The 12,742-nt window shown below is 49.2% G+C and overlaps 1 protein-coding gene across 2 annotated transcripts in view; it reads right to left on the bottom strand.

Annotated features, from left to right (window-relative positions):
- The window catches only part of LOC144720728 (A disintegrin and metalloproteinase with thrombospondin motifs 3-like), a 72,015-nt gene that overhangs the window by 22,933 nt on the left and 36,340 nt on the right, over positions 1 to 12,742 (bottom strand). For both annotated transcript variants that reach the window (XM_078597726.1, XM_078597727.1), the window contains exons 6-12: positions 10,027 to 10,110; positions 7,925 to 8,081; positions 6,713 to 6,818; positions 5,128 to 5,271; positions 3,528 to 3,660; positions 2,649 to 2,762; positions 352 to 500 (exon numbers count right to left, since the gene is read on the bottom strand). In XM_078597726.1, the coding sequence (XP_078453852.1) occupies positions 352 to 500; positions 2,649 to 2,762; positions 3,528 to 3,660; positions 5,128 to 5,271; positions 6,713 to 6,818; positions 7,925 to 8,081; positions 10,027 to 10,110 (887 nt within the window). The remainder of the gene's footprint in view (positions 1 to 351; positions 501 to 2,648; positions 2,763 to 3,527; positions 3,661 to 5,127; positions 5,272 to 6,712; positions 6,819 to 7,924; positions 8,082 to 10,026; positions 10,111 to 12,742) is intronic.

Genomic DNA, 12,742 nt, shown 5'->3' with positions numbered 1-12,742 from the left:
GAAATGCAATTTACGACGATGATGGCGATAACGCTTTCATGGTGGCAAAGATGATGATTATTGCAGTAGAAATGATGTTGTTTACTGTAGAGAATAATGATGATTGCAATGGTGATATTACGATTATAATCATGGCGATGATTTGGCAATGATTTGGTGGCGATAATTATGATAATTTGATCGTGGTGATGATGTGTTGTTGGTGGTAACGATTTTGGTGAGGGTAATGACGACGATCACGATTTGGTGCTGGTGACGATCGTGACCGTCGCATTCGTAACGATGATGCTGATGATTATTGCAGTAGCAATGGTAATGGTCCTGCTGCTGTTGAAGACTGTGGGTGCTCACGCGGGGCTGTGGCACGAGCGTGTGCGGTAGCGCACGCCCGTCCCGCACGTGCGCGAGCACGCGCCGAACTTGCTCCACGGACCCCAGTTCCCGTCCTCCCCTGCCAGCTGCTCGCTGCTCTTCCACATGCAGTGGCCCTTGAAGCACCACTGCTCACGACGCGCGTATACACACACACAAGGCACCCAGCAGAGACGCATCAGCAAATACTCGCAGACAAAGGATCCCCGTGTAGCTTACATAGGCTGTTGGGGCAAGCACTTTTAGTGAGTACGAGTGGGGAGTTTGGTCAGCACCATGCCCGGGTGCCTTTTCTCCCCGGCGCTGATATTCAGGTACTCAGGCAATGCCCACGACTGGTTCAGATATCACTCGCTGCCGATGTTAGCCATGACTGTGAATCAAACCCAGGTCTACGGGTTTGTCGCACATGCACGCTAATCTCTGCACCACCATTTCAAGCAAACGCACACAAGCAAACAAATACTGCATGCACAGATGCAAGCCTCATTACGAAGGACACACAAACACTTGTACAGACGCACACACAAATTTGTAAATATGCATACAAATATATGCAGAAGCAAGCACGCACACAAATGAGTAAAGGTTACATAAACACAGAATGTACTGTAAAAACATGAGTAGTTTGGTGAAATAATGAGCTCGAAGACCGTTCCAGCTTTCACGTGCCACAATGGAGCAACGGACGTGTTAGATCGTGTAATTTTTAAACACACTGCGAACGCTGTTACACCGTTCATCGTTCTCGAATGACACTTCAGAGTTTTCGGATGACATTGCCTGAGAAATCCATACGTTTCCATATTAGCAGCTTTTTTACTTTCTGTGGTAGTCAGCACCTCTTGCCTGCTTCTTTTTAGCCGTGCACAAGAAGACGCTGCATCAGTTTGACAGATCCATTTTTAGCTCGATGTCTCTTACAAGTTTGACAAAAAGCAAGAGAGACTTTCCACCCCAACGGGGCTCTCACTGGCTCAAAAATGCACATTTGGACGTATTGGCGGTACACCGATGCAGCATAACACACCGGTCCGCATGAAATAGTCTAAAATCTAAATTTGAATCACAGTCTGACATTTAGATTTTATCAGTCATTAATTGACCCTGTGGCCAAGTTTGACGTGATTCGAAGGTTTATTCAGTCTCCTGAGACTTGCAAAAAAATAAGTCAACATTAGCCTTTGATTTGGGTCCATTGAATCGAGGAACCATCCGATCAAGTCTTTGGAAAGAGGAGCCAAATCTGCCTTTGGAACACGGAGCAGCCAATCATCATCATGCCGCGTGCTGCTATATGGCAACAGACTGTGAAGTTTCTTGTTGAGCTGCTCGTAACGTTCATCTTCTGACTGCTTCGACATCACCAGAACTGATTTTGACAGACCACGCAAGATTTTCTCACCGGCGTTTGCTGGAATAATAAAAATACTGCAAAAAATAATTGTTTATGCCGCTTACCACCGATGTACCGCCAATGCGTTTATTTGATGTATTCATTCATTCACACGCCTATCATAATAATAATGAACGCAATTAATGTTTGTCCAAATGCGTGTACTCCCGTGTATTGGACAGTCCCTTGTGACTCAGACCCCTCGCAAAAGAGGCAAGCTGCCGCAGTTGAGCTCTCGCGCTGTGATGTGTTTTCGGGTTTTCCCGTGGCACGAGGTTCGACGTTTCACAACAAGTGCTAGAAACGGAATTGAGGAGCTCACTTTCTTCCTCGGTTGGTTGGTTAAATAAGTGGTAGTATTTGCCGGGCTCTTAGTAAGTAAGTAAATAAATCTGAGTATTATGTATAGCGCAATTCATGCAAGGCCTCACGGCACTTGACAACACAATCCCAGTAAACACCCTTCACATTAAAACTACGAGTAAAACAATCCTACACAGAAGGATAAAGCTAAGAGAAAATACATATTTTCAGGCCAGCCTTAAAAACCTCGACTGACCGAGCATGCTCAACGAACTGGGGGCAAGATATTCGACAAACGAGGTGCCTGACTACTGAATGTTCTATCATCACTCACTGAAAGCAGATTTGTCCTTGGTACACTCAGGTGCCCGGTTTTGGTGGATCAAAGTTGCCGGACCAAGCTGATTGGCCCGGCGAGAGAAACATCGCTGACAATGTGCCGAAACAGCACCCGGCACGACCCGAAACTACAGCAGGGGAGAGCTTACACACGGCGCGTCCACGAAAAACCTTTGTCGCACACTTTAAAATAAAAACGAGAGTGCGGGGGGAGAAGGAGGGGCACGCGAGTGGGCACCTTGCTGGTCCCGCACTCAGTCCCGTCCAGCGGAGGGCCCTTTTTCGTCTTGCAGAAGTAGGGGTTGTCGGGGTGGCTGCACCACAGCTGCTTGCACGGGTCAAACGTGCGGAACTGCCACGGGCACAAAACAAGGGCACGGAGATCGGTAATGATGATGGTCATCATTTTGTGATTTCAATGCAGACGATCGCAACGCTGCCGCGATGAGCATGGGGGCTCTCCCTGGGTCTTCGCGGACGTCTGGCTAATGTGGAAGATGGAGGTCAAAATACTTTCTAAACGGGCCTCTCCTTCTCTCTAGCTCCCTCAAGTAGGAAGCCCTTCCGCCGGTGGTTGCGTGAGCGAGCGATTTTCACCATCACCTTTCGCCCACGAGGATTTGTGAAAGTCCAAAACCCATTGGGCTACGATATGGCCAGGTGGCAGTAATAACAGTGAATTATTGGAATAATCTCATCTCTGTGGAGATTGGAGTGCCATCCCCTTGTATGTGTGCGCCTTTCTTAAGGCACTCTTCCCGTTGCCTCTCCCACGCTCAGACACTCATTAATGACAATGGCACAAACATTCCAATTCACCCAGTGAAGTTTTCCTGCATAACCAAATAGCATTATTATTGTGAAATATTTATTTATGTGGAAATAAAACTGGGGCATTTTTTTTTATTAAATGTAATTAATTCGAAGACGGTGAAAATTGAATACTGCATTAAAACCTGCAGGATAATTTCCGAATTGCGTGGGTATCTATTGGAGGCCTTCATCGGCGTTTCTGACGAGAGCGTCACCCCTGGGGTCACCGGCTGGAGGTGGCCGATAGACCGAACCGCGGTGTTCGTGAGCGGCGGCGGGCCAGCAGGGGGCAACGGTCACGTACGGCATTGCATGTCTTGTATCCGACGCCGAAGTCAAAGCGGCACTGCTCGTCCATGGAGTAGTTGATGCCGGGCAGCTCGGGCAGCTTGGGCCAGCCGTGGTCGAACGGATCGTCCAGCAGACAGTCGTACGAGCTGCGTGCGTGGGTGCGTGTGGGAACACGACGGGGAGAACAACAACGTGAGCCGTCGTCGTAGTCTTCGATCGCAAAGCGTGCCCGTTGATCTCTTCTTTAACAGCGGTTGTTTTGGTATTTAAAAAAGCAAATATTCACGCAATAAATAAATCGTTGACCTGCATATAGGACGCAAGGCGGTCTGCACGCCGAATCTTAACAGATGTGGCAGGAGGAATTAATGTGTGCGGGATTGCGCAGGTAACATTAGCTTTATAACCCTTGGCCATATACAGTACTATTATTTAAAGGGCAAAATATGCTCAGCAGTTACTACTGTATAAGCGGAATAAAAAAAAATTATGCGGTCAACTTTTTTTCTTCCTCGTTTTTAATGCACAAACCATTTGCACATGGAACGTTTTTGTTTTGTATTGGTGGTTCAATAATAACTTGCACATTTACAGAAATCGTTTCTAAATGTGCTTTGCATGCCTGCCCGGCGCACAATTAAATTTTCTCTCGTGTTGTCCCAGAATTCGTGCCTCTGTGCCCTGCCAGCTCTTTGAAGCCCTGCCACTGAAATCCACAGTCCCTAATGGCACAATTAAGCCAGTGTGCAAAATAACGAGCGATTGGTATTGCCATCGCATTTGCGTTTCACAACACCGCCATTGTGCACACACTCGAAGGGTAACGCCGCATTTCCAGTGTAAAGTCCGGTTTGACGTGACCACAGTATATATGCTCGGGAAAGTAATTTAGACAGACTCACATACACACATACATACTTGCACACATACACACCTGTACTTCAAAAACGTATTGCATACTGCGTTTCAGTCTGCGCGCAATAATTGATTCCCAAACACAAGTCGTATACGTATGATTGTATGTATGTCGCCAACCATGCTAACCGGAGGTGCGGGATCATCCACTAATCACATGCCATATCAAGATCTATCCACTGCTGGATGAAAGCCATTGCCCATCTCTAACCGTCTCGCGATACAACCATCTAGCTCATGCACGTGAGCTCATTTCATTGCTCCATCGCCGTGGTGAATGGGGTCTCGGGCGCCTTCCCTCCTTGAGCTGCCACCATTCAGTTGTCAGTGTCCACTGGCCATCATCACTCCTCGTCATGACGTGTCCTCGCCAATCTCGCTTCCACTCAAAATTATGGTGTCTCCAATTTGCGTATGTCCTCTAATCCACGTGCAATATGTGACCGTACCTCACCACGCTGGTCAGCGTGGGCTGCATCACACCGCCACAATAACAACATCGACACCGCGTGCTTGCCAGCGTTACGTCCGTACATGCACACACACTCACGGACACCTGCCTACCGCACATGGCGTTCTGGTCTACACGACCTATTTACTCCTCGAGCAGAAATACTCAGCTCATTGCAAAACCACCACTTTACGAGCCCCGGCGTGCATTCCTGTGGCATCACTCGAGGTTGCGCGGTGAGACTTACTGAATGTATCTGGCGAGCTCTTGGCGGCTGCACCGGGACCAGTGGTAGCGGTGGAACGCGGCGCGCACCAGGGGCGCCATGATGCTGCCCATGCTCGTCTCGTCCCCACAGCGGTTGCCCTGCCCGTCGTGCTCCATGCCCAGGCTGTGCCGGTGGTGGTGGTGGTGTCGGTGATGTTGGATTGGTGGTGGTAGTGGTGGTGGTTAGGGTAGTGGTGGCAGCAGTGGCGGTGTTGTCGGTCATCGTGGTGGTGGATATGTTGGTGGTGATTGGCGTGGTGGATGTGGTGATGGTTGGGATAGTGTTGGGGTGATAGTGGTGGTGTTGGGTGGTGGTGGTTGTATTGGAACGTTGGCAGTTGTGGTGGCGAGTCAATAGTAGTCGTGGTTGTGTTTGGTTGTTGGTGGTGGCAGTGATGGCGGTGGTTGGTGGTGGTTGGTGGTGGTTGGGGGAAGAGGAGATGTGATTAGAGCTGATAGTTTAACCCTTGATCCAAGGTCCATGAACGGCTATCAAAATTTTAGACTGAAAAGCCCTTTATACAAATCGCATTTATCACATAATCTGGCCACGCTGCACAATTAATGCTTTAAACCTAACCTGGAGGAGATCTTCAAAGTACTGTTAATGCCACTACATAACAAAAAGCCACCAGCACCTGATGGCAAGTAATGCTTCAGGTACAGACGAACACTCGTGCTCATCGTGGAGATTTCACCGGGGCTAAACTCTCATCTAAAGCATGGCACTTTAAGACATTCAAGATTTAAAGCTGTTCCAAAATCAAATTCTTCTGTGGGAATATATTGCTGAGATGTGGTACAGAGAGCGTCAATGGGCTGTGGCATTCTTCACCTTTATGTCCCGGTATGTCTCACGCCAGTGGCTTGCCACAGATAAACCGCCACCGTGTGCTGGGACTGCATCACAGCTTGGCTCAACATAGCACTTATTGCACCATTCACTCTCTTTGAGAGGTGGTTGAACACGCCGCAGCTCGATTGGCACGTTATTTGACAGCGCCTTAAACCAACTGAACAAAATCTGCAAGTACAACCGACTCATAAAAACAGCGCAAAGTGTTTTCGGCGTGGTGAGGCGGCCCAGTGATTTTGCGTTCACCGCTTTCTGCAGAGGTTCGTCGTTCAAACACGGTGGGCCGCCCTGGTTAGTACTGTGGCTGTATTAACCACACTTTTACACTTCGTCCACTTCGCAGTGAACGCTAAGGAATCCCCTGATGTCATTAAAAACGAGTAGGCCATTATATGCTGGCATCACGGTCCAAATTTGAAAAATGACCCTTAAATTGGTCAACTGAGACTACGCATAGCAACATCGCCCCCTACTGGTTGACGATGTCCATCTGTGAATCAGAGCGCTTTCGTGATAGCTCCACGCTAAACTGCGCAACAATGCCAAATACTCAATCACAATCGTCGATTGTTATTTTGCAACTCGTGCATGCCACGTTGACGTTGTCCAAAGCCGGGGCGATAACGGGTGAAAACAAAAGGATCGAGGTGAGAGGCGCTGTGGCCGGTGGGCGCCAAGGGAGGGTGATCGTCATGGGGCGGACACTCACACGTGGCCAGTCTCGTGGGCCAGCACGAAAGCGGACGAGAAGCCGTCCTCGTGGTTCAGGGTGCAGCTCCGAAGCGGGTGGCACATGCCCGTCACGGGCGCGTAGCCTGCACGGAGCACAGCGACCACCCGGTGACAGTGACATGAGCCGGGATCGGTGGGAACGCGGTGGCGAGATGGTAACTGCAGGAGGTCGTGGGTTTGATCGCGACCCTGACGCCCGCTGTACGTTTGGAGTTTGCTTGTCTCTCTTCCCGTGGTTGCATGGGTTTTTCTCTGGGTCCTCCGGGTTTTCCCTCCACATTTAGAATGAATGTGCATTTAGAGTATTTGGCTGTTATAAATTTCCACATAAGCCACTTTGTTGAGCTATCATTTGTGGCCAGGTCGCTTCTGAAAAAGAGCTATATAACTCAGTGGCCCTTACCTGGTAAAAAAAAGTTTAGTTTTTAGTGAGTGCGTGCGTGAGTGTGTGAATGCATGTGTGCGTGAGTGAGTGCATGCGTGCATGCGTGAGTGCGTGCTGCAAGTATGCCGCTGAAATCACTTTTGCCTGAACCACCAACTAATGGGCTCTCTACAAATGAGACCGTTTTGTAAATAAATAAGCAATCGCCTGGGTGGTCTTCCTAGTGAGGGTCCAAAAATGTCCGGCCTAATTCCATAAATGCCATGAAGTGCTCCAGGATAGTATTTTCTGCAATGGATTCATTTTCCTTCTAATGTGGGGCAAATTGCTAATGTGCATGCTCTTATACAAGCATGCGCGTGTACATGCATGTGTACATGTGTGTGTGTGTATGCGTATAAATGTGGGGAGTGGTAGTGTAGCGGTTATTGCCCTGCGCTACAAAACTCAGCGACCCGAGTTCGATTCCCGCTCACGGGCAACATCGGCAACGATTATCTGAACCAGTCCTGGGTCTCTACTAGGTCGCTCAGCCTACTCAAATGAGTGCCTGGTGCTGTGTGTAAACATCACCATTGGGGAGACAAAGGCGGCTTTGGCGTGGCACTGGCCACACCACCCTCTCGCTCGCCATGCCGGCCCATCCTTTATGCTTGCCCTCTAACTTTCCTTGCCCCTCAGGGACTGCGTAGGCTACACGGTTGTCCTGCCCGCAGGCGCTGCACAGGGAAAGTGTGTGCGCCCGACGGGTCACACCCCCCCTGCCCCTCCATGCCCGGTGTGCCGCGTCGCCCGCCGGCGCACCTTGCATGCCGGCCGGCCCAAAGTCCTGGCGTGTGAGGAAGACGACGTGGTCGTGGTGCTCCGGGTGGGCGGGGTCGGTGCGCTGCTGCGTGTGGGCCCAGCGGCACACCTGCTCGAGGCTGCGCGACGGGTTCCCCCGCTCGATCAGACCGATGGACTGCACGCATCAAAGACGAAAACAAAGATTCCCCACCCACGCCCCCCCCCCGTATCGTTATGACAAGACTGTTGGGCGAGTGCTGTTCGCGGGCGGTGGCTATGAAGGCCGGCACGGCACACGAGGGGGTGGGTGGCCAGTACTATGCCCGGCCGCCTTAGTATCGTCCAGTGCTGATGCTTAGACATCGCACCAGTTACTCACTGGAGGCCGAGACGACCTAGGGGAGGCCCAGGATCGATTCACATATACTGAACTGGTGTTGGCCGTGAGCGGGAATCAAACTCGGGCGGCCGGGTTCTGAGTGCATTGTGCTAACCACTGCACTGCCGCTCCCCATACTGCATGCACAAAACACGCAGAGACAAACATCCCCCATATAGCCTCTCACAGACTGTTTGCGAGCACCTATTAATGCCGAAATTAAACACACGGCTGGGTGGGTGGCCAGCACCAAGCCCGATGCCTTTATCTCCCCCACTGATTATTTAAGGCTGAGTGGACCCAGGGGAGACCCAGGACCGGTTTAGATGTACGCTACCGTCATTGGTCGCAATGTTATTGGCACGAGCACTTCATGTAATATATGCGAGTCCATTCAATGCATGAAGCGACATAAGATATATTGTTTTATTTACACGTGAAAGCTCATAACTGATTATATGTGCTTTTAGCCATGGCAATGAATGAGAAATCTGGGTGCTTTATTATTGACACATAGAACGACTCGGCACTCGATTAGGATCAAACAAAGCAACATCGCCTCCTTCCCGCGACAACTTGGCAGGACCCTCCTGAATAAGAGTCCTGACTCAGTAAGGCTTTACTGGGTCAAATAAGCGTAAATGTAATTAATAAAAGATAACACCTTCAAAGATGATACCATCACCTTAAGTGGCCTCGGCGAGTGTGAGATGACGTGCGTGTGTGACATCTACCACGGTTTCGTGTGAGCGCGGTGGAGCTCTCCTGTTATTCAGCACTTTTGGAAGCCAGAATTGGTGGCTCGCACACACACGATAAAACTACTGAGCTGGATCGTGGCCAGGGGGATGGCCATACAGTCAATAGATTATTGAATACATCTGTGCAGAGCTACGAGCGATATCCGCCTCATAAGGGTGGAGAAGGAGAAGGAGGGGGGTTCTCCAGGTTTTCCATTTTGCTCCCACATACAAAACACTTACGCGTGGAGCTAGCGAATCATCCCAACACAGGACCCTCCTAAAAGAGATTCTTGGGAATCAGTGAGGCTTCTGTGGATAATGAAGAAAAAAAACCCCACGGCATTATCATTAATATTCAAATATAGTTGGGGCAATTTGAATCGCACCAGTGCATTGGAGGGGGGAGGAAACACAGTGCAGCTGCTGTGGGATTCGAAAATTGTCCGCAGCCTGTGTGGCCATGATAAGTAAGAGGAGAGCGGAGTATGGCATTTTATTTGGACTGACATGCCGTAATGGGCCACGCGGGTCACGGCGAATTTGCGAGTGCTGCAATACTCCAATCAGCGCGCAGGGTGGTGTGTTGCCCTCAGATTCAAACTGCCTTGAGTGCGGAAACATCTTTGTAATGCTGCTCACATGGAATCCAAATTGTGTAAACGCCGCACCGGCAGTTATATTTGGCTTCACTATCCCGGCCACTGTTAACTTAAAAATTAAGTTTGCTTAACAGGCCAGTTGGCACGGTAAAACGCGCATGGGGTATTTACACTGGAGGCAGAAGACTTGGTGACCTACGCAAAAAAGAACGGATTTGCCTTGCAGTAATTGGACACTGCTTTTACAAGCGACTTGGCCCCAAAGCCATCAGGTTGGTGGTGGTGGTGGTGATGATGGCGCGGTGGTTGTGGTTTGATGATTTCACAATCCTGCCCGTACTCCCCTCGTGTTGCACCCCGTCCCAGCGTGTCCCAGCGATGGGAGAGTCTCTCACGAACCTGTCTGTATCCGAGCAGGATGAGCCTCACGAGGACCACGTTGATCTGAACGCCAAGGGACTCGTCGTGGTAAATCTCATCCACCTGCAGGGACAGGACAAAGATAATTATTCCCCCGTATAGCCTTTCACGAACTCTAAGGGCAAGTACTGTCAGTGAGTATCTATGAGGGCCTGGCGTGGCACACGAGGGGGTCGATGGCCAACACCACACCCAGCCACCATTGTCTCTCCAGTGCTGATATTTTCCCCGCTGCGCCAAGTACTCGTTTAAGGCTGAGTCGACGTAGGGGAGGCTGAGGACCAGTTCAAATAATCACCACCGTTATTGGTCCCTAAGCAGGATTTGAGCTCAGGTCGCTGGGTTCATAGCGCAGTGCGTTAACCACTGCCCCCCAACAGGGACACACATTTAAACATCAGTACGTACGTGCGTACGAGATTGTCCCCTCACGCTCCCATCTTCCTCTCTTCCGAAGCCAAGAACAAGAATTATTAATGCACGGAACTGTATCACTCCACTGCTGGATGAATAAATCTCCACAACAATGTCAGTCATGGAGGTTGATTGACCATACTTCACCAGGCTGGTGAGTATAGCTTGGTGTAGGGGCTGTCCAACACCGCTTGCTTACTAGTTGTCAGCCATGGCTAGGAATCAAACTCAGGGAGACCAGGTTCAGAGCGTAGTGTGATAACCACTGCGCCACCGCTCCACCCCAAGCACTCAATGCCTCCATGATAAAAAAACGATACACTTATGCACGAAGGCTGCGTGGTAAACCAGCATACTTACTACAAAATTAAACACCGATATAGTATGTAACATTTCAAATAATACGTTTAATTGTAAAGCATGAAACAAGCTTCAAACAGTTTAACACATCATCTTGATTTGAAGTTTCCGTGACTGCAGGAATCCATACTCTTTGGTTTTTTCGTTAAAGTCACGTAGGTAGAAAAAATAACAGCTCATGACGTTTCGATCGCAACACAAGCAATCGGCAAGGGCCGAGCTTACATTTAATATTAGCTGCCCCGCCCATCTCTAAACCTTCATAAACAGCCTGCCTCAGCAGATTTACCCCTGTTTTTTTACCTGAAGACGATTGCTTGTGTTGCGATCGAAACGTCGTGGTCTATTATTTTTTGTACCTACGTGACTTTAGTGAAAGAACCAAAGAGTATAGTTTAACACATAGGCTTTCGCGACCAATATCATCCATAATATAGGTTTTTGGGTTAGATCACGTAAAAATATAAATGTGTCATTAAAGCTGCCACCACCCAACACAGCCAATTAGTTGGCATTTACAATCTGAGTACTCAGATTGTAAATGTTGTGGATTTTATCTCAAACACACCGGTGTGCTGTACTAGTAACGAATTGGCACGTTCTGTTTACGTGATAAAGCTTAAAAAGAATTGCCATGAAAGGAATGGCCATCACGATCCAGCGTGCTTTCTTCCCTGCATTGATCTTCAGAGAACGGAGACTGAGATTAGAGACTTCTTATCTCCACGCCTCAAGCCGCATTTCCTCTTGCAAAATAAAATGCGATGCTTGCAAAGAACATGTCCTTTCAATTGATACAGTGGAAAACTATTAATGCCAATTTGGTTCGTAACACGGTGCTCCTTTAAAGTAAAACATTGGCACAAATTGTAGAAAAAGCAAAGCCGCACAGGACGCTGTTGTCATGGGAAACGTTGAAAACAATGACATTCAACAACATAAAACATCCGGCGAAAGAACCACAAAGTACAAGTAACAAAAACTCAACGCATTCATCAATAACACTGCCCAAAACTAAATAAACAATAACAGTTGACGTCTTAGGGCATGGCCCATCATCATCATTATAGCAGAGATGTTGAGTGTTTGATATTTGTGCAGCATCACAAAAAAACTAAATTGTTCCAAGTACAAGCGTGGTCTATTTTGATTTAACCTCGATTGCTTTCCAGGCACCGGATCGCATGCCCGGCTCCGCTTTGCGATTTGACGGCGAGGAGATGGCCCCCCCGCCACCCCCGCCACACCCCCCAAAAAATAACGCGCAAGCGAGCAGCCGCAGAATGGCGCTCGCGCGGACGGCCGCGATCCCCTCCCCGTGACGCAACGGCCGCCCAAGGCGCCGCGGGTCGTGCACGGCATCGACAAGCGGTGGCCTCACGCATCGCTGCGCTTCCCCCGCCCCTTAATACCCGCAAGTAGGCGCATCAACCACCCCCCTGCCCTCCCCATCACCCTGCAGGGCTCCATGCGTGCGTCAATAACATTGCGGGGCCTGAGAAGGAAAATAAATAAATACAATATATACCAGGCGACGTTTCGGGCAACGGCCCTTCTTCGAAGCGCAACGCCCGAAACGTCGCCCCGTCATTTGTTTCTCCCTTTAAAGGCCAAAGTGTTGTTGAGGAACGTGTTGGATTTTTGTTGCTGATGTTTGTGCTTAGTGCACCGCTGCCAATGCAGCAGCAGAAGCATCAGGACACCCAGATAATTTTCTCTTCATACCGCAGTGTCAAAATGTCCTCTACTCTACTGCATTAGAACTCGCATCCAGTCTCCCTTTGGCTGGATTTGAAATGTCTAGGAATCTAGCATATTTAACTGAATTTTTGAAAAGATTGAGTACCGTATTATACTAATGACCATCTTCACAGTTTGCACAAAGATCCGAATCATTAATATGGTAATAATGACTAAACCC

Source organism: Lampetra planeri, chromosome 9 (genome assembly GCF_965212315.1).
Source record: "Lampetra planeri chromosome 9, kcLamPlan1.2.h2, whole genome shotgun sequence".
Lineage (NCBI taxonomy): Eukaryota > Metazoa > Chordata > Hyperoartia > Petromyzontiformes > Petromyzontidae > Lampetra > Lampetra planeri.
This window is presented reverse-complemented; position numbering and strand designations above follow the sequence as displayed.